Below are 27,008 nucleotides of genomic sequence, written 5' to 3'. Positions count from 1 at the left end.
TGCTAACTCCATGAACTAACAACTAATTTCACAGCCATAAGCCTAAACCATGAACGTGACTTCAGGGGAGCTGCACCTGCCCTGGCTTGCAACAGGATTCTTGATGGCACACCTACAACTGCTTGCTAAACTTTCTTTCCTAAGCTGTATGGCACCAGCAGCGGGACTGGCACCAAGAACCTACGATAAAGGGCAATGCTCCTCCCTTCAGTCTGCTCCCACCATGTGAGTCTGAGATCCTTTTGGCATACCCTGGGCCTGGGAGAAGATTGAGCCTTGAATATTCTCCCTGTCTTTACACAGTAATGAAAAAATTAATGACCATAGGAAAAGTATTAGTCTATCAGGGTGTTCTGTACCACAAGAACAAAATTCCTGAGAATCTCATGCCATGCCAGGCAAATTCCAGGCAAAAAGACAGAAGAGTCTGCTGGTTATAAAGCATATTGTCAATCTTGGCTTTTCTCTTCCTCTTGCAAGCAAAATAGTCCCAACTCTAGGAATTTTACATAATTCATTTCACTGCCAATTAACTCAAAATTCTAATTACTGATTCAGATATTGCTGGGGGGTGGGAGGAGGAGGAGATTAACTTCTCTGCCTTCCTAGCCTAAATTTCCCTTGTTTTCCATCACCCTCAGTCTGCTGGAGGACAGGCAGCACAGGCAGATGGGGTTAGGCAGCCACTCCTTTCTGCTGCACCTCCCTTATTCCTTCTCCCCTCATCTTGTTCTTTCTGCCCTTCCAAGGACCAGGAGTGGTCCCACAGACGTGTCCCTAGTGATGATCCCTTTCCAGATGTTTCCTCCTGCTTGCTCCTGGCAGCTGCTCTTCCCCAAGCACACGTGGGCCTGGCAGTGGGGGCTGCTTACTGACACCCTCCATGGGACACCCCACAGCCTCACTCAGACCTCCTAACTTACAAACCAAACCTCACTGACAACAAAACTCCAGAAGCCAGGTTGTTGTGATTTCAGAAATCACACTGTGAGCCCTTCTTTTGAACCAGCAAAATAAGGAAAGGAAACGGCGAGAGGCCAAAACACGCATTGCCCAGGCATCTCCGAAAGCTGCAGCAGCTGGGCTGCTAACACACACAGCTGACATCAGCCAGGCTGGCTTTTTGCAAGCAACTCATTCTGTTTTTTCCAGACAAAATCAGTTTTATCTTCAAAATCCAGTTATCCAGGTAGGTATCTCTGGTTTGGGGAAAGAGAGGGGGGAAAATGCACTGGCAGGGTTTGGGAAGGGAATGTTGTATCTGCTAGGGTTGCAGTTGGCAGAGTTACACCAGCAGGACTGTGAATTTTGTGCCAGTAAAACTTTCAGGGTAATGCTCCAAAAGTAATAGCTGTAAATATTTATCTTTTATGCTTAAAATGCCTGACTGCACAGAACTGCTAGATGCTGGTGCATGCACTGGAGGGATAGGAGAAGAGGAAAAATGTCAAGGCCCAGCAAATTGTCTGCTAAGGTCCTTCTAAGGTAAATTTTCTGTAGCCTGTTAGCAAGAAATCGTCCGTTTTAGAGAGAAGCACGCATTGGAGTGTTTTGTTTTCTCAGAGAAGTGTGGAATTTGAAGCCAGGTCCTTTGGCTTATCTGTTGTAAACCATGACTGTTTCTCAGCACCACACCACTCAGTATTTCCTAGAGAAGGGATTCTGAGAAAAAAGAAAGAGCCCCAGTTCCCTAGAAGCATTAAATTAACACAAGGGATCTGTAAACGAAACAGCAGAGGTTTGAAAGCCTTACCCTTTACTGTTTCCTGCTTTCTTGGAAAAATCTCAGTATTAAAACAGATTGGATTACATTACAGGACTAGTTGCTGCTGAAGAATTTTATTTTGGGTTATAAAACACAATGTTTGCTGTTTTTCTAATTCAATTTGCTTTTACCTTCCTTATGTCACACTGTTAGTAAGGCTCCTGTGAGAAAATGCAGGTTGTTATTGCCTGCAAACTACCCCAATTATCATCTGCTCTCACTTTGTAAAGTAACGTGGTTAGAAACTGTGTAGTAAGTATAATGCTGATCTAAAGAAGTATGTTACGATTTTAAATCCATTTACAGCTTTTGCTTTGGGCATATAAAAAAATGATGTTAAGAACTTGTTTCCCCAAAAATTCCCCAACCTTAAAAGGTTAACATATCTCTAAATTAAAATAAACAGTAATCCTAATGCTACCAACCAGTTGACATGTCTGAATTATAAAATGTGAACAAGTGATCTTGCAAATTTTATTTTCAAGGGTTTGTGCCTTGGTAGTGAAGTTTTCAGCTAGAATAACAACATCAGCAGCCTCGTGTGGACTCGGAATAATTTCACCACAAACGGCTGACTATAACTGCAGCCCTATGCCTGCAGTCCTGACAAGGAAGACTCGCATTCAATACAGTGGGAATTTCTGCCAGGTGATAGCTACAGAATCAGGCTTCCCGCATAGGATAAAAATCTAAAGCGAATTTTTATTTCACGTTTAAAAGTTTTAAGTAGGTGAAGTGAAAAATCTTGGCTCTCCAAAATGACATCAAAGATTGAGGGAGGAAAAAACCAGGAGATTCTTGGTAGCAATATATTTAGCACCTTTCTTGGAATGTAATTGTTACTGGAAACTTTGGGGGTGTATCCATATGCGTTAACCACTCTTATACAGTAAAGTCTGGTTTCTGAACTCATAGAAGTATTACACAATATTCTAACTACCTCAAGAGGCCTGATAATAAAATCATAGCATTTCACAATGATTCTAAAGATAAAGAGAATAATCAATTTAAGCTGGAAAAAATATTCCATTGCATATGTTACTGCAATTACAATTTCTCTGCATACTGCAGTGATGCTTCTCACATGGCAAGCATGATCAGAGCTAAAAATATAAAAGTGGCAGGCCTAGGCAAGTAATTGACTCTGCCAAATTTACATATGTGTGTAAAAATTTGATTTAGTTATGTCTTTTTCTAAGTATTCATGGGCTGTGTGAAAAATGGGGGACAAAGGGAAACTGCAGTGAAAACAAGTGATGCAGGTCAAGATCAGATTGTTTTTCCTGTTGTCTCTTAATACTATGCATCTGGTTTCATCTTCCTGATGCCACCTGCAAGCTAAAACAGTGAACTTTTAATGAATAACATTAAATGATACCATCATGCCTGTAAACAATAATCCTCCTTGAGACGGCACAGGACAGCACAGCACTATCAGATTTGAAAAAGAGGGAGTTGTGTGACTGAAAATCTACAGCCACTGCCTAGTCTGCCCTGGAGTGTTTATAAGCAGTTTTGTTTTAAGGTAAGAGAACAACAGGACAGTCCACAAAAATCCTACACATTCCTCTTGACAAATACTCTACTCACCACCACCTTTTTTTAAAAAAGGACATACATCAATCTAAAATCAAACTGCTGAGCCATTTTTAAGCCAGACAGGAAGAAAATATAAATGACATGGACTAACTAAAGAAAATGATGCAAGAACTCTACAGATTTTTAAATTATTTATTCTGGTTCTTCTTAAATACTAATGTAGTTTCTAATATCATGAGCAGAAAATACAGACAACCAAACACACAGCTATTACAATATTAAACAAATATTTCAAATGTAAAAGTTTCTGCATTTTCAACTGAAATACTAAGATCTTTTTTAAAAAATTAAATACAAAAATTATGGCTCAGACTTGCCTGCAATTTGCAGGTGACTTAAAATGACCTGAAAAATAAATTAAGATACTATTCACCAAAATGAATTCCTATTTGAGTATTCAGATCAAACAGCAACAAGGACAATAGCTCATATTATCTTTTGAATGTAATTTTAAAACTCAGGCACAGAATTACAGCAATTTTGAGAGCAGAAGGAATAATTATGGTTCACACAGAAGTCTGTCTCCCAACTGCATATGTATATATTAAGTTTATTATAAAGTAACTAAGTACTTGCTGAAGGAGAAAAAAAAAATTTTTTTGTTGTTCAATACACAGTATGCCTCTTCAATTTTTAACACTTTCAGACTTACTTTCTTTTATTTCATCTCCTTCAGAATACATTTACCATCAGCTATTTCTAAGTGCTGCCACTGTCTGACTTGGGACATGAGGGGTGCTCCTTATTATAACAACCAAGTCCCAACTGCATTAGAAAAAGCCATTAATGGACTAAAAATATGCCAGGCTGTCACAACCAATAAATATCCATGCCTGAATGTTTTTAAAGGAAGTTAACGTTAAATCTAGGTACTCTGAGTCGCAATTCAAATAGAAAGGAAACTGTCTGAATTCTTCCCTCTCTTCTAGAATGCAATCCCTATAAACTTCTGGGAACTTTGGATTTCAGGAAAATCAGACCAGTATTACAGAAGCATATTGAACTTTATGGAAATAAATTATTTTAAACTCTTTGTAAGTTTCTACACCCACTTCTTTATATAGATATATATGTGGGTAGGAGTGCATACAAATCTATTTTAGACATCTGCATATGTCTGACTTCTTAAAAAATCTTAAATATTGAACAGATATTTTGTAATTAACCTAAGTGCCAAGCTACCCACAACCAACAACAATAAAACTATTCTCAGAAAGGATTTTTCCTAGGCTTTTGTAATATTTGCAAAAACAGTTCCATATTTTTAATATTTATAGCTAAAAATATTCCACTGACAGATTTATATTAAAAACACAGACATACTAAATATTTGGTAAAAGTCCTTGAAATAAATATGATTAGTGGTACAGTATGGTACAAGTATCAGCTATTTTTTATAAACATTCAAATTTTTAGACTATTATGCTTTTCTTTTTATAAAGAGGCTGTGCTAACAAATAGATTTTAAGAACTTACCAAATATACAAAATATATTTATTTTGCAAATAATATGCTTGGTGGAATATACTCCTGATTTAAATGTGGATGATAAGACAAAATATTTGCTTTGAGGACAGGGAGTGACAGAATTAGAAAAGCAAATTCATTCTGTCTGAAATAATTAAGCAATTTAGTGTCTTCCTAGTACAAAGCCTACTCACAGTATAGAATATGAAAACAAGTCAATAAAGCTTGACAATAAAGCCAGAGATAGTGCTGTAACTGATGGCCTTGGGTGCAAAGGAATAAATGCCTTAAATGCAGAATATAGACAGAGTCTCAGCTGAAGACCTACCACACCATTTTCTTGTTCAAACAATTCAATATGATACCTGCTTCAGGGAGAAAGGAGGACAAGATTTCTAATAAAAAGAATACCACCACCTGATTTTACGTTTTCTTTATTTTTTAAAAAGGCAGAGCCCTAGAAGTCAATAATAATATCCTATTGTATATAGGGGACTGAAATCAATAAAACACAGTAAATTCAGTTATGGGAAGCAGCTTTGAATGGTTTTAATTATATTTTCCTAGAAAGGCTTATAGAATGTTATTGATATTTGACCTGGAAAGTTCTGTTTTCTATTACAAAGTACATAATATCAATACAGCACCATATATGTCTGCATTCAAAGCCCTTAACCCTTTGCAGTCCCCAAATAAAAGGAGAAGCAGGTGGATTTTCTTTTTTTTTTTTTAATCTGAGGGAAACAGATGTCATCAAAACTGTGGCCTATCATAAAGCATTAATCCTCCACTGAAGTAATGAGGTCTGAAACACCATCACATTCTAGCATGACAAAGAAAGAGAGCAGACTATTTGTCTGTGATGGTAGCTGTATGTGAACTGCTAAGATATCTTTTATTTTACAGCTGTTTCATTGTTTCTCTCTCCTAAAGCTGGCTCATTTGCTTGGCATCTCTGGAAGCCTCTGCCTCATGCCACTTTCCTAAATGCACATACCAGCTGATTGAATCCTTTATTAAATTAGATACTGAATTTAAAAAAAAAAAAGGATAAAAAAAAGCCATATAGTATGAGCAAAGGAATCCAATTTCTCAGAACTAGAACTTTCAAATCCATCTGGTCTGGGAGGGGGACAACAAAAATATATGGAAACTGATTAAGAAGTACTCCACAATAGCCACTCTAGCTAGCTACCATGGGTCCTGTGGGTCCATCCACCCTGTGCATTCATACCCCAGATGAGCAGCTCCAGGAGATGCATAAATGAATATCACAGCCTCCAGTGAATGTAAGAGAAAGCAGACCAGCGTCACTTGCCCAAGGCGATGCTTTAAATCAGCGTTAGAACTGGGAATAAAATTCCCAAATCATTCTGCTTTCCTGGTTTAGGCATCATCCAGTGAATTGCAGCCCCCCCAAAAAAAATTTAAAAAAAAAGCACACAGAAAAAATTAACAGTTTGGTATAAAGGGAAAATTATTTGAAGACAGGAGCATTGTGACCAGGCTAACAACAGCCAAATAAATGCATTCGGGCTCAATCAGAGTACTCACCTAAAATGGGGCTGCTGATTATCCCCAAAGAAAAGTGGGTAATTTATAAGCCCTGGGCATTATGAGCACACCAGTTCAAGAAAAATGCAGGCACACTGTGACCAACAGTAACCACTTCATTACTTACAGTACATATACTCTCTATATACATGTGTTTGTATACACACACACATACATGTATATGTATGTACTCCCATAGACATAGAATACAGCTCTCCATGATGATTCAGTAAGGTTAGAAGTGAAAAGGACCTGCACAGTACTTGAAAGGATGACAGAAATGAATAGAGACAGCAAGGCTCAGATGCATGCCCCAGTCAGACATCTGCAGGATACAGAAAATCAGAGCTATAAATATAGGTTAGAAATATACAGGAGTCGCTGCTGCAATAGGCTGCGGGAGTTGTTTCAACACCTTGGCAGAATGATCTTTAAAATCCATTACAAAGGGAATATATAGTGAGAGTGAAAAGGCAGCAAATGTAAATGATTAAAGGAAACAACCTCCCACCCAGTTAATGCTCTGCTGGGTTATGTCCTGCGCTAACACAGCTTCAAACTGATATCAAGGGGGCACCAACACACAAAGTGATTTTTCTTCCTCTTTTTCCTCTTTACTTTTTTGTTTTAAATACTAAAACAAGGTTTCTTAAGAGCCACAATTAAAATGCAACTGTTAACCCCAAGAGGGCAGGGAATGCATTTTTCATGAGTGAAGTTTTATTTGTAACTCAGTAATCCAGGGATTCTTTCACATTTCTCAAGAAGCTTTAAACTAACCAGCTTATTGAATGGATGGCACATCTGGGAGTGGTTTGAAAATGTAATTTACTGAAAGTGTAAGCAAAAGGCTCTTAGGCTAGTTTTTTAATGCTTGAGGAGGAAGTCTTTGGAGAGACCATATACAGTGATATAAAGGCAGGGACTAAATTCATCAGTATTAAAGGAGAAGGGAGTGCAGTGTCCTCAGACTGTAACAGAATCAGTCTTTACAAGTGCGAGATGTATGGCATTTGGGTAAATACATTGGATCAAGCCAAACATAAACCGAACTGTAGATGCGACCACATGGGGGGTTCAGAGACAACTCAACAACAGCATGTCAGGAGATGTCTTGTGACCTGCAAGACAGGATGTAAAAGGCACAGTTAAGCCTGGGTGAGGGAGCCAAGATGTAGGAATGCACAGAGCTACCAGATCCTTTAAAGAACACACATCCTGCTTATTTACCACAAAAAAAATCAAGATATGCATGTGAAGGAAGGGATGAATGGAACCAGACAATTGGGGCAGCAAGACTGCAGTCTGAAGAGGGAGCTAACAGGCTCCAGAAAGTGTTGTCCACATCCCACCCTCACCTTTGCTACTGACCCAGCATCAGCAGCTCTTTCTCGACAGGAACAACACTTTTGGTTGTTCTGCCTAAATGCCCAGCTCCTGGTATCATTTTGCCAAACACACTGCCCCTGGTTTTCATGAAGAAAAACTCCTACATTCTCCACAAAGAGGAAAGGCAGAAGAGACTTGAAAATGTTAACCCTCAAGAGTTAGAAAATAAAACCATGCATTGCTCCCTGTGCCATGCTTGCAACATACCCCAAATACCCCTCCAGGACATGCCAGGCCTCAGCAGAGAGCAGATTTTTGGGATCCTGGTTTGGCACCCAGACAAAACTTAGTCATGGTCCAGATCAAGACCAGAGTTCCCCATTTAAATCTCTCTTCTGCAGGCACAAATGTCATGTGAACAATCATTTAAACCCCATTTTCTCTGGTAATATTTTCAGGAGAAAAACAATAAGATGACATGTGTGACTGCAACCCATCTCACCCACCCGTGGGAACAGAGCAAACAATGAACTTTTTTACATAATTTTTTGCTGTTGACTTAAAAGTGGAAATTCCTTTTTTTATGGATAGTAATTGTGTCCTGGACAAAGATTAAGATCCACACAAACTACAGATTAGTTTGGAAAATTCAACTGTCATAAATCAGCTGATCAGAAAAAATAGCATAAAGCAGCAATGATGCTTATTGACAGAGCAAAATTAAACCCTTTAAAAGAGCAACTATTACTGAAAAGTCAATTATGCATTGTCAGTTTTAGTAGCCAATTCAAGACAGAACATGACAACACCAGATGTTACCAGCTGCAAATCATATCTCAGTCCCCTCAGAGGAAGGGGGAAAGACAAAAACTTTAGATAATGTGCAATATCATACAGATAAAACAGGTTGAGTAAAGAAAGTGGAGGTTTAAGCAGCTACTGAAACATGAGCTCAGCAGAATGACAATGCGTATGTCACACTAGTTTCCTCTTTTCCAAATGCAATACAAGGTGTTGATCACAATCTTCTGAAAGCTTAAAAACCTGTGCTGTAGTTAACAACGATTCTGTGGTAAGTTATGAATACCTGGGCTAACCCCAGTGTTAAAACTCCTCTCCAGCAGCAAGAGGTGCTTTGCAAGAAAAATTCAAGTCTTTGGAAAGCACATCCTCTGAAACATCATGCTTCACAGCCCCTGGGTCCTAAGGATCTTCAGTATTATAGCAGTCAGCTGCAGTTTCTTTTATAAGTTTTAAAGACAAACTACTGTAAAAGCTTCAAAGCCTAACAGTAAAGAGCTTACACAAGATCAAAGCTTTCAATGTTTTTATTTACGTACTTGCAAAAAATATATCTTTGCTAGCCTTTAAGATGCCTGACAACTACGCTCCTTTAACAAGAGCTCCTTCTCTAGTCCCAGCGCTTGATGGGAATGTGAGATATTTCTACTCTGAGATGTTACCTAACACTAACTGGTGTAAAGTTCAGATTTCCCCTATATGTTCCTTAGTCCAGGCCACAGAGCAGACTTGAAAACTAGCACCTTCATTTTAAGATATATATAATAAAAGCCAGCAGGTGCCTCAATGACTTTACTCCCTAGGCAAGATTCTTTACAACAATTTAAATAAATTATTAGCAAAAAAAAAATTTTCATGTCACCATCCAAAGGTCCTTCACTATTTTCCTTTACAGACGATGATTTACCTTTTCCACCACAGTAAGAACAAAAGCAGAAAAACATATTGTGGAAAAACAAAGGAGCAACAAAAGGACAGCCTTGCCTAATTCATAGAAACATGTTTATTTACCAAAAAACTTTGATAAACAACTATTTTCTACCTGTGGTTCATATTTCTTATGGTACAAAAGAAAATAAGAACTTTGTATACCAAGAGCACCTTTTCCTTAATCTTCCTTTGAAATGCTTCATTTGTGCTCAGAAAAAAAACCCAGCAATAAAAACAACCCAAAACTTAAATCTTCAACTTGAAGAAGAGTTATGAATGGCTTTGTCTTCAAACAAGAAAGATCCTTTAAAGAAAAAAAAGTTCCATTTCAAGACTTTGTAACGAAACTACACCAATTATTGAGCTTTCAAGTTTATTTTAAACTCTACAAAACAGCTGCAGGCAACAGGAAAACTTCAGCTTTTCCTCTGGATTTACTCATGAAGAAAACTAGCCTGAAATTAAATTCTAGTGCATTTTACAGTATAAATGTAGCAGACACACACTTTCTGTACCAGGAAGAAGCTCCAGCTTATATGTACTGCTTGTTCAAATGCAAGACTATGCTCACCAGGGTGCTGCCTAAAGCAAAACAACCAACTTGTACAGAGGGAAAAAAGTAGGTGATGTAAAACAATTCTAAAGACAAGCCATTTATCTTTCTTCAGTACTGAATATCATTCACTTAATACATATTTCCCCATTAGAAAACACCAGGAATAGCAACAGATTCAGCTGTTTTTCTTCCCATGGTCAAAGGTTCAACAGCCAACCTTAGTACACCCCAAGGTAAGAGGATCGTGGTCTGCCAAAAGCATCAATTCTCTTGAGCAGCCTAATTTCAGTTACTAAAATATATTCCTTTTCCATAGGAAATAAACTACTTAGGTATGTATATACATTCTGAATTCAAGCTACCGAAGTAGGGTGACCCACTCAAAGCTGAGAACACCTTTCATCACTTCCTCATAACCTATAGACAAAAACAAGTGTAGAATTGGTTGCAGCTCTGTCAAATTGCTACATGCTCTCTGGCATTTGTCTGCAGATGCCAATATTTATTTTATAAATCTGAAATGGTTGGGGAAAACTTTGTAATAGCACATTTCCCATATCATAATCCTAAATCATACCTTGTTTTGAGTGATTGTGCTCTGCCTCTACATCTGAGGTAATTAATTTTGGTATTCCAGATATGGCATATGCATTTTGTTCACATACACATTCTAGTATCACTTTGCATCAAAACAGTTATGACCGTGATGTTAAAAGACAGAATATTTATCAGCTATCTCCAGTCAAATGAAAAAATCAAATTGAGTAGTAAAACCTATGCCTAAGAAGGCAGTCACTGAAAACACTGGTATTAAATGCTCACTCTCCACTTATCCTTTCCTAGATCACTGTCCTGACTGGATTTCCTACCTGGGACAGGCACCAGAGGGCTAGATGTGGGGAAACCAAGAAAATTTCTGCATACGACTATCAAGGTAAAAGAGAGGCTTGAGGGTCAAGGTGTTCAAAAAATGTAAGAACAGAAAGGCCAAAGGGGAGTTTCAAACAGGCATCTCTGATGCCATTTTTCTCCATCTGGAGACAGAACAGTAAAATAGAGGGGAAAGAGGTCCTGTCACACTCTCAGGATTCCCCCAGTCAAGCTTCCCTCTCATGGCACTGTGCATATTCAGCTTGACAGAGCCTGGCAAAAGTTAACAATAGGTTCCCTGACACCAGGGTGTATTAAGCAAAACAGACCCAGTATGGCTGTCCTTTCACTGTCTCTCATCCCAGTAGAAATGCTGAAAAAAACCTCAGTCGTCTCTCTTTTTACAGCTAAATAAAAATAGTGTTTGTCTATATAAATAGGAGGGTTTGCAATTTTAAGTAAAGCAGGATTATTTAGTACAAGAAGTACTAGGAATGATGATTGCACAAATAATTTATAACCCTACCAGAAGGAATCAGTTGGCATGAAAGCAGTATCAAGACATGGGCATTCTATATATTTCTTCAACTTAGAGCTCTGAAGATTTACAGACAAAATCCCAATATCTGATCATATTTAACAAAAGCATGCTGAAGTTGAAAAACCAAGATGAAATCAGTTTACTTTGTCTTGAGGGGCACTATTACATGAGCTAGACACTAACAAATACACACAATCTAAGACCTATGTGAAAGGCTTATACATAAAAGTAAAAAGCTAGTTCTGCCTTTCCTAACACTTACAGGTAATTTAAACACAGAAGACTTACAGAGAAACTAATGGGATTGCTGTTGCTATAGTTATCAAGATTATTTTTCTGCAAGTCCCTAAGTAATTTCAGCACTTGTCAAAGAACTTTCGGATTGGAAGAAACAATATATTTGTGCATACAGAAGAAGAGAAGGAAACCCCAGAACAATGCCTTTTTAATCAGACAACAAAAATACTCTGATACAGGATGAATTTTACCAAGTCTATGAGCGACTAAACAGTGAAAGCAAAAGCTGTTAAATCATAAGTTCAAGGCAGTAAATCACAGTTCCCTTCATATCTGGCTTCGAGGGGAAAAAAAAACAAAACCAAAACAAAATAAAAACTAAACAAAAAGAACAGGGAGAAATTCTCTAAACCAGAGCCTGGTATGCCAAGAATTTTGTAAAAGGATGCACATAGCAATGGCAAAATGAACACTGGAGTAGACATTTAATCACACTAGGAATGTCTCTGATCAGCATTAGCCAGGAAAACACCAGGAAAACATGTAATGCAGCAGGCTAGAACATGACACACAAGTGAACAGCAGAGTTTACACTCCAATTCTTCATTATATTTGTCTGAATATAAAGGCACCACACTTTTTCTCTAAATGACTTGATATTTATTCTCTACTGTAGGTGGAAAATTGCAAAACAGAAGAAAAATGCTAACAGAACCCAAACAAGACACATACAACCCTGTAATATTCCCCTGGACTCCCTGCGCTTCCTTCAGTGGAAACACAGTTGGTTTCACTCCTACAGACTCTGTTTATATACACATTATAGCCCAATGCTGTGGATAATTAAAGTAAACTTGGAGCAAGTAATCCTACTGAGGCCAACGAGCAAGCTAATAAGCACACAGTCACACAAACAAATGTCTGCAGGTTGAGTCTGACAATAAAAATATATTAAATCAGATCTCTTACATTAGCTGTTCCAATTAAATTTTAGCAGTGCACATGCTTCCACTAATTGGAATATGGACAGCATGTAAGATGACTACTGCCTTCTGGAGAGTGAGGAGCTCCTGTCAGGATTTTGTCTTGTGCAAGGTATCAGATCAATGTAGTGCCATGCCAGGAGCTGGACAACTTCATCTTATCTCAACAGAAGCATGGTAACTGCCTTTTAATAAACAACAGATATTGGTGCTAAACAGGCATCATTCATTTCTTCTTCCATATTTGACCCCTTTGTCATACTGGATGCTGCACAATCTCTAACATAAGTAACAACTTCAAAGAGACAAGTGAAGTGTGTGTATCTACCCTCTGCACAGGAAAAGGAATGTTGTACTCAGTTGAACAACTTAAAGATCCATTTAACATTGCTATGTATGAGAACCAGGATGAATGAAACACAATGATAAATGCAAGCAAGATTCTCAGTTATAGGGTCAATTCTACTCCATTCAGGTGCAAGGCACAGGTTTATCTTCACTCCCCTTATCCCAGAACAGGTCTGAATTATTTTGCTGAAATCCATGCACAGTTTCTGAGGAAACTTAGGGGAATTAAGGAGGGGTTTCACAAAGGCCAGCACACCAACTCAGAAGCTGCCTCAATTAGCCAGGTGAAAAAAGGAGAGGAACTCAAGCCCTATCACTTTCTAGGACTTAAAAAAAGTTCTTTCAGCTACTGGAAAGGACTTTATTCTACTCAAACTTCAATATATGAGCTCTCTCTTGGAGCTATGCCTCCACAAAATATTCACAAACATAGCTGAGGGGGCTGCTTATATAAACCACAGATGAGCTTATCAGGGAAGTGTCTTTGACATGAAGTCACAAGGAGGTATCCTCCCTGTTACGCTGTGGGGTGACATCAACATGACGCTATTCCATGTGAGAGCTGCACCTCGCTGCCAGCACCTGGCCGTGCATCCCAGCAGCAGTGAGGAGTGAGGCACTGCACTGCTTGGCACTGGCAGGCAGCCTGGGACCTGCCCAGAGCAGCCTGTGCAGTGTGTGGGGTGCTCCGACAGCAAGGGCTGCAGTGCCTGGGCACCTGGCTGAAAGCACAACCAGCAGCCTGCTGGGGAACGATTTAAGGCTCCCTGTTTAGAATCCAGGTGCCTGCAAGAGGAATGCCCTGGGAATCCTGAGCCCATTTCTACTGCAAACAGCTGGATAGCATTTCTAGCTATAACCTGAAGTTGCTTTTAACACAAGAACTTTGCAGATATACTTACCAGATCCACCATGAGTACATTAACTAGAGGATGATGTAAGAGTATTCTGCCACCTTAACTGCAGCAATTACTGGTCAAGAATATGGATATTAAACTAATCTTATGTGGGATGTAGCGGAACTGGATCACAGGGAAATAAATTACTTTTTAATTAAATGAAAGAGGAGTATGAATAAGGAACATGTCACTTTCAAAAGCTGAGCAAACAAAGCCATTGCCTACAGTGAATAAAATTATAGTTAAATAAATATATTCTTTGCATAGAGATACTAAGAAGTACCAGCTTTCCTTTTCATTACAGCTTTTCTTTCTCAGTGGTTACTTTGCAAGGACTCCTATGCCCCTGCTTAAAGGCAGCACCACCTGCCTGTGGAGGGAGCCCACTTGCCACCAGAGCCAGCCAGAGATCCTTGGGGCTGGCAAGGGGCTTAGTCAGCCCTTCACCTGTTGAAGTCCTCTTACTCATTCCTAGCACATATTTTATCAGAAAAATCAAAAATTGAAACAGGCCGCTTGTTAAAAAACTCAACATATCATTAACTACAAATGAAAGCTAAGACTTTTCAAAGCATATGCACAGGACTAAAATTGCCTTCTTTAAAGCCAAGGGGAGCTCACCCTTGACCTTGACAGGAGAAGGGTTGAGTGAGCTTGGGTTAACGATGAGTACTTTTGAAAATCTCAGGCAAAGTGATGAAACAGTAAGATTAAGAAGGCTGACAGAAGAAGTGGTGCACTAATATGGATTTATTTACCTTGATCCAGTGCATTAATGCTTATTTCCTGCACATACAAACCTTATAGCATAAATCAAATTGGCTTCTTCTCTAAATGTAAATTGAACACAGAAGCTTCACTTCAGTTTGCAGCAGCAGAGATTGTCAAAACACATGTACAACTCCTCACCAATACATCAATAGATGAGGTTTTCTCATTTGCAAGAATGAATTACTCAGTTACAAGTTTTCTCAGGTACTGTGGAGCATGTGTTACTGTGTATCTGAGGGGCACAAGGGACATTAATTAGCATCAACAAATTTATTCACAGAATAAGCAAGAGCAGGAAGAAAAAAAGAAACTGACATTATACTGAAACAATGGCCTAATGGGAAAAAGAAGCACCAAGATTGGTTTTCCATTAGCACACCTGCCAAGTAGATAAAAATTGGCTTTAAAAGTCTTGTATACAAAACAATGAATCTCCTAACAAGACAAATGGTATCACTTAGAGGTAACGAGTGGTACTTGGGTGCTCTAGTTCTCCTTCACATAAACAAATATATGACTGTAAACAGATAGGGAATGAAAACTTAGTTGCATATGGCAGTGCAGAGAGGGCTTCAAGATGCACTAACCATGTGTAATTAACTGTATCCTAGAGGAACCTCCTGACCTTTGCCATACAAGTGACATTTCCTGGTGAGAACTGATATTCTCAGTTGACAGACAAAAAGAGTGTGGAGTCTAAAGCAGTAATAGCTTTCCAGATGTGGAAGTTATTTTTCTTTGAAGGTCAAGTCATGCTGTCATGTCAGTGCAGGGAAGACAACATAGCATCCATTCTTGCATCCAAGAGAACATTTTAGTCACCAGTGGCAAGGCCTTTGTCCTGCTCTGGTCAACAGGAGTCTGGCTTCTGACTTCACTGGAGTCAAGACTTTTACTGAGAGATGCTACTTAGCATTTTTACCAACTTTGGGAAGTTATGCAACCTCCACAACCCAGATAAGTTAAGGTGAATGTGTTGTCTGCTTGGTTGGTTTTTAAATAGCATTCCCAGACTTAATTTATGAAAGACAACAGATTTTCCTGTCCAATAAAAATACAAAAATTAAACATTTTTAGATGATGCTACAAGGCAACTGTGAAGGTGCTAAAAGAGGAGCTGGTCAGCTCTGAAGGAGAATATTAATGAAGAAAAAAAATTCATAAAAATAAGGCTAGACAATCTTAAGTAGAAAGTCTTCTCAGTTACTCAGAAACACATATTAGCATGTATCTATGTGCCACAAGAGCCATTAATTAGTATTGACAGGATGCCTACACTGATGACATAATGCAAAAATAACAACTGCATCTTCTTTTTTTATGCTTACAAGTGGCTTTATCAAGCTGCAGCATCAAGTCCTTACAAGAAAGTTTCCAGTCTGCTCCAGGAAACAATTATCACTATCTGTACAAAGTTTCTTCAGTGGCTGCAAACAAGACCAACTGTGGGAAGTTGGCAACAACTAACAAAAGATCTCAAGGATCACAGAGGATTGCATCTATGCATGTGTTTGGAAATATAAAACATGGGCATGATTTTATCATATTGTGATGCAAGTTGAGGAGAAATATTGACAGAGAATTAAGACATTTTGTCTAATGGAAAACTACAGGCAGTGAACTCTGTAAGCCATTTGGAATGGACATACTCCAAGATGAGCAAGTACTATAAACTCTGGGAAATAGAGATACCTAAATAATCAGAGAGGGGAAAAAAAGCATTTATTTGCATGCTGCTGCATCTCTGATATGACGCTCATCTACATCTATATGGATGTATGAATACAGAATTCTGGGAAGAAAGAATTCCAAGATGGCAGGTTCCAAAATCACCTCATTCCCTGGCCAGGGAAGGTTATATCTGTATCAGCAAGCAGTACAGAGCAATAGGAGAGCAGTTATACCATGATATAGATTATGGTGAGGATCTGGTGCTCAGACTACACACAGCTGGAACGTTTCACCTCTAACTGGTTCTAGTCTGCTCCTATGGACCCAGAGACCATTTTCCAGTTTAGATTCACCTGAAAGAAATCTAATTAAAACACTCCCATTCACTTAAAAAACACATTCTTAATCTGAACTTGAAGTCACACATACACATACAGAGTACCCTGTGTCAGCAGCTGTTGTATTTGGAATAAAATCTCATACACTGAGCTCAGAGAGTTTGACACCAAAGTTACAATTCACAGAAAAAAATTAGGTTGGGAGGAACTTTTGGAGGTCATCTAGTCCAACCTCAGAGTAAGGCCAGTTTCAAAGTCTGATCAGATTGCTCAAGGTCTTGTACTGTTGAGTGTTAGATGTCTCTGAGGATGGAGATTCCAAATCCACTTTGGGCAATCCTACTTGGTCTGCAAACTTTCATGGCCAGTGCTCAACTGTCATGTGAATTTTTAAAATTTTATTAATTTAATCACACCTTCCCTCACCACAACTTGTGGCTGCCACTTCTTTTCCTTTTGCAATACACCCACAGGAAGTGTCTGACTCCATGTTTCCTGAATTGACTTGCCCTTCCATCCTCCAAGAACTCAGTTGTTTCAGCTTACATTGAACTAACCACTCCAGTAGCGCTTCACAGGAATCTAGTTTATCAACCTTTCCCTTGTACTGCTGGCATAAAGCTAGGCAGAGTATCTCAAATACAACCTTTTCATACCAAGTATAGGGGAATAATCACTTCCCTCAGCCTGCTTGCTGGCTTTGCTCTTGCTGACAGAGGCTCATGTGTGGTTAGTCTTTATCATTATACTTGTTGTCTATCAAGACAAATACCGTGTTTTATTTACATTTCCAACTGGACAGTCAGTGTTCATCTTGTGTTATTTTGTGGTAATTTTGTATCCCAGGTGCAGGACTTCACACTTCCTTCTCCTGAAGATCATGAGGCTCCTGTTGGCCCATTCATCCAGTTTGCTGCGGTCCCTCTGAGAGGCAGTCCCTACTCTCCTGTGTCAAATTATCCCCAAGGTATGGAGTCATCCTGTTTTCCAGCTTCAGACACCATTCAGAAGGTCATGGAACACTAACTGACAAGTGAGCAAACAAAGTTAATTCACCTACAAACATCCTGATGATATAGTCACTCCCATCACCCAGATCTCTGATAAAGACTGGCCCCACTGTCCACCCTGAAAAACACAATTCCTGATTAGCCACCAGTTAGACGGACATCGAAGCTGCAGCCATGATCCTCTCAGACTGGTGGTCCCACCTTTCAACCACTGTGCAGGTCATCCATTCAATCCATACCTTCCCAGCTAGCCACAAGAATGCTACCAGCCTATGCTGAAAGCCTTGCTGAAGTCAGTTAAATGAAATCTGCTGCTGTCATTCACAGAGGCAGCTGTTTTGTTATAGAAGACAAGAATCAAGTCAGTTAAACTTGGTTTACCTGTGGTATACCCAAGGTGGATGTTCCCTGTTACTTTACTGCATTTTGTGCATTTGGCTTACCACAGCCTACCAAACATGACAGAAAACAGCTTCTCAAAGACATAGTCTGGCTCCCTCAGATCTCTGATACATTCCACCCAGCTCCATGGATTTGTGGAGAGCACTGCTTAGACTCAATCCCTTCAAATGATATCACCAAGCCCTACAGTCATCTTTAATCTGCTGAAGTATTATTATCACAATCTGAGAGAGTAGCAAAGTCTGATGCTTGGCCAGGTCTTAGCAACCTTTGTGATCCAGTCCTTCAGGAAGCAGCAAACTTTGGAAGGCAAGTCTGGTCAGTACATGGATGTCTCCACTTCCTATACCAGGGAGTCTTCAATACCAGTTACCCATTGCTTCCTCTTAGTGGCACTGGCTAAGAGTAGTTGATCAGGCACGCCTGGTCTAAACACCTCTCTTGCCAGAACTCACTCCTCCTTTATTGTTTCCAGGTCCATATGTTTTATTAAATCTACATTATTACTATTATTATTATTAGCTTCATATATTTGTGTTACTGAGCACAACACCAAGTATGGGTATATTTTTCCATTAACTTACCTGAAAGGAACTGCTCAAGGCTGGAAACACAACTTCCTAACACTGATGCCTAAGACTTAGGCTTCTCAAAGTGAAAATGTATGATATAAGCAGCATAAAGCCAGCTGCTTATGAACATAGCAAAAAAAGAAAGCAAGATACTCCTTAAATTGAAAGAAAAAGAAGGAAAAAATCTATACACACATTAAACTAAAAATACATACACAGAATGCCCCACAGTACCAGAGATGTCAATTACTTGTCCATATCGTGATGCATATGGTTAATATTGAGTGTGTGCACAAACCTTTACTGCCAGACTTCACAGATCTCGCTGCGGTCAGGAGCACAGCCAAAGCCATAAATGTAACACCCGATTTTCAGGGGAGATGGGAATGTGGAAAAGAGTTTGGGAAATTCTCCTATGAGGATGCCTTTGAACTGCTCCAGATAACCAGAGAACATTTCCTATAGCCTCCAGGCATTAGGATGTGGCACAAGGGCATTCCTTCATCTCCAGGTCAACCAAGCGAGGCCAAGGCTGCTAAGCCCATCCCTTTCCTTCAGACATACATGGGAGGAAACTCCCCCTTCTGCCACTGGACTACACAAGAGAGGGGAGGGAAAGAGAAGAAAGGAAAAAAAACTACAGTATTCTGTCCACCATTTTAGAGAGAGAAAAGGGATTCCTCAGCTGCTTTTCCTATCTGACATCTAAATGGAAAAGGCAAGAGATCAGGCTGTTTCCTTACTGCATTAGATGGGAGAGGAAGCAGGATAGGAAGAAAGCAGGAAGCAGCCAACAAAAGGTAAGAAGAGATACTAAAACTACCCATGTACTAATGCTTTTGCATTTGAATCCAAATTCTTAGAAATCCACAACCCAGCTGTGGAAAAAGGACTTTAGGAAAGCTGGGAGGGTATGGAAGGAGGTCTGGCTTTCTCAGCATAAGTACATGTTTTGCTTTGTTTTGTATTTGCATGCTTCATCCAAGGGGTTACATAACATGAAGTTTTCTATAGCTGTACAACAACACACACTCCCCACACATCCAGGGAAAAACCTCAACCAGACTAAAATTTGTTCAAATGAATACCCAAGTCTAGCAGGACACTAATGTTTACTAGGTACCACAACAAAACTATGCATTAGAAAATATTCCCTGCCTAGTTGTGAGAGTACAGCTTTCCCATGGCAATTCTGATGCCCTAAATTCACTAACATTTGCCAGACAGAAGCAGCTGCTCCAGTATTCCTTTGGCAAACACCGTATCTCACTTTTTTGTTCTCAGTATGCTGCAATTTCCTGTGGAACGAAGAAGTCATCTATACCACAAAGAGGTGCAGTACTAACACTTTTAGAAGTAAATTATTTATTTTACAGCACATGAATTATGTAGAGAAATACAATACTTGGGCTGAGAAATTCCCAAGCGGAGAGAGATTAGAAAAACAATCTGATAAACAAACACCATCAAAACCTGTATTTTCTTATTCAGTGCAAAATATATTGGGTAACTGTTGCTGTTTGCTGTTCCTAGAAAGAAGGGAATTCTGTTGCCAACAGCTGTAGTTTTTCACTGGAATTATAAGACTATATTGAAGATTTATGTTCCTGACAAAGGCATAAAGCTATCCAAACTAGGGCAGAAAAACCAGAACAGCCATTTCCCAATGAAACAGACACACATTACTTTTGTTAACTCTTACTATGGCAGAAGTTTTGATCTTCAAAAACAGAAACTCATGCTGTGGTTGATGTTTATAATTATTAAGTCTTGCAATGCCACTCTGCACAGGGCTTATCACAGGCTGTTATACAAGCCAGAAAGATACCTATCACCTTTAAATTAATTCAAGTCATAAATACTTACCTCCAAAAGCACACGACTTTAAACTTCCTTCTTGAGGTTTTGGAGTTTTACAACTATGCTTTCCTCATCTTATGAAGAAACAATGAGAGTCCCCTTATGAGAAAGGGGACCCCAGGCAAAAGGCTGTCCTTGCATGAAGTAAACAAGCAAGGGGAAGAAATCTTGGGTCTCTTTGCTTCAGTTACACAGATGCAAGTGGCCCTACCTGCCTGCACATCACCTTCCTGATTCTCATGGAAAAACTATTCCTCATGCTTAAGGATGATGATTATGATTAAGGTCTTCTGTGTTCAATGGAACTACATCAGATAACAGTATACAGAAGCATTATTTTTAAGTCAACTGACATTCAGCAATAAAACTCAGGATATCAGAGGTTTTAAAGTTCATTTATTTGCAAGCAGCCAAACAGCATAATCTGAGTTGAATCCTGGGCCAATTTACAGTTCCACTCTATGCTGTTCCATGAACATTACACCGAGTTACACAATTTGGGCATCAATAAATCCATTGCCTTGAAAGAATTTGCTCAAAGACTCACAGTGAGTCAGTGGCAGCATCTTGCCTAGATCTCAGACTTTGGCTTCCATTTTGTACTTGCTTGGTCCACCAGATCATATTTATACAATATCAACAAAAATATTTTTATTTCTGAAATTGCTGTTTGTTTGATTTGTTAGTTTGGGCTTGTTTTTTACTAGGAAAGAAAATAAACTAAAAGTTTCTAAATTAATTACGGTTGTGATTTTCTTTAACCAACTATACTTCTCAGGTGTAACAAAATGCAAAATAAGTCAAAGGCCTACACAAAAAAAAATCACTGCATACCTCCCAGTTTTCAGGTTCAGACAGACATAATCTAATATTCTGTTTGATTACTGACTTTAAAAATCCTACATGTAATCACCAAGAAGCAAAAGATGAAAATAAAACCTTCCATCAAGGATCAATTTACTACCACTCCTTAGTCCTGCAAAAGGGTTTGTAAAAACAGAGGATATTTTCCTTAACAGATTTTTAATTGACCATAAACAAGTGAACAGAAAGCTTTCACTATCCATAGTATTTATGATCCAAAGGAAAAAAAAAATTAAAAATTGGGGGACTTAAAACCAACTTCCATTTAAAAAGTTTTAGGGTCCAAAAGAAGGATAGCATATATGTGGCAAGCTTTTTTCACCACAAATGGCTTCTTTAAAACAAATTGCCATTGACAAATAGTTATAAGAAGAGTTTCCAATAAGGCAGAGTTATCTAGCATGGCATTAGAGAACACAGTTTTAAATGTGCTTATAGTTTTATTAGAACAAATGGCTTTTTCCATGCTTAAGGCTAAGCATATGTTCATGTACTCCGCCAAGACAAAAGCTTCCAAGTCTGTTGTTAGAATGCAAAGCAAAGTTTTTTATCCCAAACCACATTTTCTTGCATGTAATCAGCCCTGATGCTACCACCATAGCTTCCAATTCATTCCAGGGTACACTCAGCATTTATGAGGGCACAGATGGTACTCTCTTTCTTGGATTTCTAAAGAACATGCCTAAATACTAAAACAAACTTGGCTTTCTGCCTCCTATCCTGTTCTTACTCTCTGTATTGCCACCATAAAAATAACAGTCACCTTTGATCTAACCTGGAAGCCTTTTCTAATTAACACACAAAATTTGGCAATAGGACTATCAAGTACTGTCAGCCCACTCGAAACCAGAGAACCTGATATGCAGGAATCCAGCACACTAGTCACAAGTGATCAAGAGCAGGAACAAGCAATCCACAAAACAATCAAAAGGACAAAAATTGGTAACAATTTTTTCAGTAATGAACTACACAATCCCGACTGTATTTAATGGCTGAGTGTGTCTGGAACACACACAAGGTTATTCAGCAGCTTTAGCAACAATTATCAAACGAAGAGGCTCGTTTGTAAGGCAAATAAAGAGCACTAGCATGATAGTACTTAAGTGAGCAAGGCCTTTTCCAGCACACTCAATGTCATGGTTTGCATTATGCTGTAGGCAGCATAGGATGTTTATTCCCAAATTTTGAAAATTATTTACTCATTTCCAAGCACGCACACAGCAACGTACACAGAGACCAACAGAAAGACCAGCTGTTAGAATATTCCATTAAAAATGTCCTAAGGTAAAATAATCTCAGATTTGTCCAGCAGATCTTGACAAAATGTTCTTGAACATGCAGCTAACTGAGATGCAGGTGAACATGATGGTCAACAGGTCTTAGCCACCCTTCTTCACAGGCTTTCAGTCTCATGCAAAGCACACTGACACTGGAAAAATCACATGTCATGTGCATCAAAATATGTATAACCAAACTCAAATGTGGGTACAGCAGGAGGGAAGGGCTTGGAGAAAGATTAATCAGACTGCTTGGAAAAAATGTTCCCAAGTGAGGACTATTTCACCACCTCGCTGGTAACACGAGGTTAGCAGCCAGTGCATGCTGTAAGAATCTGGGACAAGAAATGTGCATTTAAAGCAGTAGTCTTGACTTCAAAACAGCTCAGCAATTGCATGCATAGATTGGTAAAGGAATCACATCTGAACAAACATCAAGCCTAGAAAACTAGTTTTAGAAGTACATTTAAATGCCAAAAACCCACAGATTACACTAAATAATGAGCTCCTGAATTTGTTTTAGAAATAAGCAATGGCTAGTAATTTTGCAAGTAATGATCCTAGGTATTTGCACTCCACTAAATATAATAAACTAAATAAATCTAAATTAGTATAGAGTACTAAATAATAATTACATTAAAATAATAATACAAGTAAACAAAAACTCGGTAAATATAAATTATTCAGGAATGAACCACTGTAAAACATACATAAATGAAACAATATTAGATATGGATGGCAAAGACACTGTTCTGCAGCTAGTCGAAATTACTTTTTATAGTCCATTCCCTTTGAGGCAATGGATTATGGGTCCTCCTATATCCCAGCCTCACCCAAGGTAGCTTTTACTGCTGTCTCCTTGTCTCCTGAAACTCAGCCCTGCTCTTGCCTCAAACTTTGCAATATTTCCTGGTGTTTGAGTAGCTTCCAGGAAATGCAGGCTGTTCCCTTTTCTTGGTATCATGAGTTTACACGACACATAACTTGAAATTACTGATACATTCAATACTTTTGAAATTATGGCTTGAGAACAAGCTTCCAAATAGCAACAATAGCAATCCTGGCCTTACCTGAAGGATCTTGTATTGTCATTTCCTTACGCTTTTGCATCAGCTTGTCCTTAACCCACGGGAACTCCTGTAAGGAATCCAAGAACACATCAAAAGCTTTGGGTCCTCTGGTGGGGAGAATATCAAGAAGCATCATGGTTTTCCTCTGACTAGTGGTTTGGGCTTTTATTTCTTGAACATGACTGTCTGTGAGAATCCCTTCTTGGTAGAGATACTGAATAACAAGTCCATCCACCAGCACCTCTGTGCAGAGCTCCAGGCGCAGGGAGCGTAAAAGCTGCTTGTCTCTGGCTTCCATCTGGCAACCTAGAGTGAGAGAAAAGGAGCAAAGAAATGCGTGAAGATTAAAATACTCCAACCTTTAACATCCAGAAGTGATATCTGAACATCCAAAAGTGATGTCTGACATTTGTCAACCTTCAGAGAAACCTCCAAACTCATAATCACCAACCTGGAAAAACTACTAATGATCCCCATCATCTTCTTTCCACTCAGATTTCATTGTCTCACAAGGCAAAATGATCAAGTTTCTGGCAAATACTAGACAGGAATAGAATATTTGGCATTGCAAAGACCAGTCCTTTGCTGGAGTGAAACCCATGTCAAATAATCCTGCTGATTTTGGGTCCATACTAAAGGCAGCTAGAGCACTTGCCAGTCCTTTAGAAACAGTAGGCCCTCCAAAATGAAAGAGATATCACACCTGACCACTGATACAATTACAAAAGCAGCAGCAGAACTGGTAGATTCATCTCAGCCAGGCAGAAGCAGCAGCAGGGACAGAATCAGCAGGTAGCTTTGGCCTACAAGATGCAATTCAAGTTTAGGAGGGGTTGAAAGTACCTTAAGTACCAGGTTGTTCTCACCCTTGAATCATCCTGGAAGACTGCTCTGGAACTCGACTGTTCTGATGAGAAAAAAACTTTCTTTGAATTTCCATCTCAAATTTATCCCCTTCTATTTATAGGCATTTCTTCTGCCAAAACTGTTCCATAGCTTAAATAGCTCTTCTCCCTCTCTTCTAATCTGTTCACAGGAAGCGATCAGATGCCCTCTGCCAGCTTCCATTTCACTTGACTAGCACTCTGACTAGACAAAAGCTGAAAAAGATGCATTTTATAGCCACTCTACAAAAGAATAATCAGGGTCCAGAGAGACCAAGCAGCTCTTCCAAGATCAAGTCAGCAGTCCATGCCAGACCTCTGAACCAAATCCAAGTGTCTAGTCCAGTCCTTAACGACAAACATATCCCTGGGCCCATTAATGGCACTTGAAAAAGGACAACACAATTAAATACTTTCTCATTAGTAAATAAAAAAGTCAAAAAATGGCAGCCAATGTTGTGTGATTACCAAGAGGGTTTCTCACAATTAAACTGGACACTGCTGTTTGAATCGCTAGACCCTGCAGAAACTACTTCATTCAGCTTGAGGATGCAAGAAGAGACAGAATTTTCAAAGCTTTTGCATCAAACCTGATGAAGTCTTTTTACCTGACTCCCAGGGCCCCATCAAAGATTCTGTGGTTGCCCGGTTGTTAAAATCCAGGAGGATGACCAAGGGAACATATTGGCATGTAAACAGCATCTTGGACAGAATGCAAGAGCACAGTGTCATGAGAGAGAGAGACTGGAAAACCCTGTCTGTGGCAACTTCTGACAAAGCTAGTTTCCAAAAATGCTTCTATCAAGGGCCAAAAGCACTGCTGGAAAGCATCTTCCTGGAGGAGTCAATCTTTCCTGGACTACCCAGTGCATTTCTCATCTACTGAAGTGAATTTCAAGGTGCTTACCTTCTGCCTAGGGATCATGTGGGAATCAAACACTGCTATGCCAGCCCATGTGCCCTAGCTTGCCAAGCACAGTTCAAACATCAAACTCCATCATGGACTGAGACAGTAGTGCAAGCAAGGAGACAGAAAAAGAGCAAGCAAGAAAGAGAACTGGATTTTCCCACTTGATGTTAGGATGCTAATTTTGCACAGGTGAAGCTGAAGATTCTGGTCTCCAACACATAGTACCTTTACACTACAGAAAGCAACCTCTGGACTAGAGCAAAATTCAGGCAGGAAATCCTACCACTTCTTCCTTCTAGGAGAACACCCTTGAGCTCACGAAGCACTTGCAGAGTTGAAGAAAGGCATCCAGCAGCACCTCTGAGGGGGTCATCTCAACCCAGGCAGAAAACTGTTTCAGATACTACAAAATTTTTGTGTTTCACGTTCTGAATGGACCCTGAGAGTCCCCGCTCAGGAGCCTCCCCACGTGCTGGATGACTGTACAGAACTTGACGAATTCGTCTTTTTCCCGACCAAAGCACCCAACACTTTTCACAAAATAAAAGCTCTTACAAACCAAAGGTTTGCACCTTTGGGCACTGAGAAATGCCTATCAAGCCAGGAACCAGAAGGGAGAGTTTCTGCTGCAAAAGCCCTTTGCCTTGCTGACTGCAGAACGCACACAACTGAGGGTTTAAAGTCCTGGCACCGGCCTGGTAAACTTCCAGGATGGGCCATACTGATTTCTAAGGTCTTTCTCAAGATGAAGTATTTCTTTGTGTGTGTTTGCTGTGAGAATCAAACATCTGAGTTAGGAACTAAGCAGCTATATATGGAAATGTATCAGGATTTTGATGTGTAACAATGTTGGGACAGAGTGCAACAGAGCCAACACAGAATTAACAAATTAATTTTAATCACAGCCTGTATCTAGGGATTCAAAGTAAGCTCTGAATTAAATTTATTTGAGTAATTTGACAGAAAATGTAAAATATGAGATGCCCATTTACCCAGAAGATCACTCAAACATTCCCCAGATACTTCTGAAAATGGACCTTTTCCATTATAAAGTCAAATTTTAAGAAATATAGCACACGACGAATGAGCACAGTCCTTGACTCATCACCACAACACTAGCAGGCTTGCATTTTTCTGGCTCTGACAGAGTAACTGTCCATGAATGGGGATAAAACTTTTGATAAGAACCCCTTCTGACACTAAAAAGGCACATTCACTTGGTTTTCTTGCTAGAAACATTTCACTGTTTTCCGGAACACCAACTGCACTCACCTGCCTAACCCATGAATTATTCTTGGCTACTCACAGCAAGCCTACGGGTCAAAAGTCTTACACATCCCCCTATCCCGCCAGGGAAAAAAAAAGGAAAAAAAGGGGAAGAAAAAAAAAAAGCAGCAAGTTTTGCTTTTAACGTCTTCCCTGCCGAGGTCTGGCAGCTGCTGCTCCGGTGAGAGCCGGGAGCCAGCTGCCCACACGCCGGCCCGCGCCCCTCAGGCAGCA

At 39.4% G+C, this 27,008-nt stretch overlaps 1 protein-coding gene and 1 long non-coding RNA gene across 4 annotated transcripts in view; one reads left to right on the top strand and one right to left on the bottom strand.

The window, feature by feature from the left end:
- The window catches only part of CRADD (CASP2 and RIPK1 domain containing adaptor with death domain), an 80,624-nt gene that overhangs the window by 52,994 nt on the left and 622 nt on the right, over positions 1-27,008 (bottom strand). For 2 of the 3 annotated variants that reach the window (XR_010362250.1, XM_064419724.1), the window contains exon 2: positions 23,715-24,020. Coding sequence is in view for 2 of the 3 variants with exons in the window: in XM_064419724.1 (XP_064275794.1) it covers positions 23,715-24,012 (298 nt within the window). In the remaining variant the exon portion in view is untranslated. Of the gene's footprint in view, positions 1-23,714; positions 24,021-26,780; positions 26,908-27,008 lie in introns of those variants that run through there. The other variant, XM_064419725.1, reaches the window with a different exon arrangement.
- On the top strand, positions 671-26,852 carry LOC135300363 (uncharacterized). The gene is made up of 4 exons (XR_010362253.1): positions 671-1,189; positions 10,845-10,935; positions 17,506-19,443; positions 24,751-26,852. It is a non-coding gene; the product is annotated as an uncharacterized LOC135300363 (long non-coding RNA).

The sequence above is a fragment of the Passer domesticus genome, chromosome 5, assembly GCF_036417665.1.
Source record: "Passer domesticus isolate bPasDom1 chromosome 5, bPasDom1.hap1, whole genome shotgun sequence".
Lineage (NCBI taxonomy): Eukaryota > Metazoa > Chordata > Aves > Passeriformes > Passeridae > Passer > Passer domesticus.
This window is presented reverse-complemented; position numbering and strand designations above follow the sequence as displayed.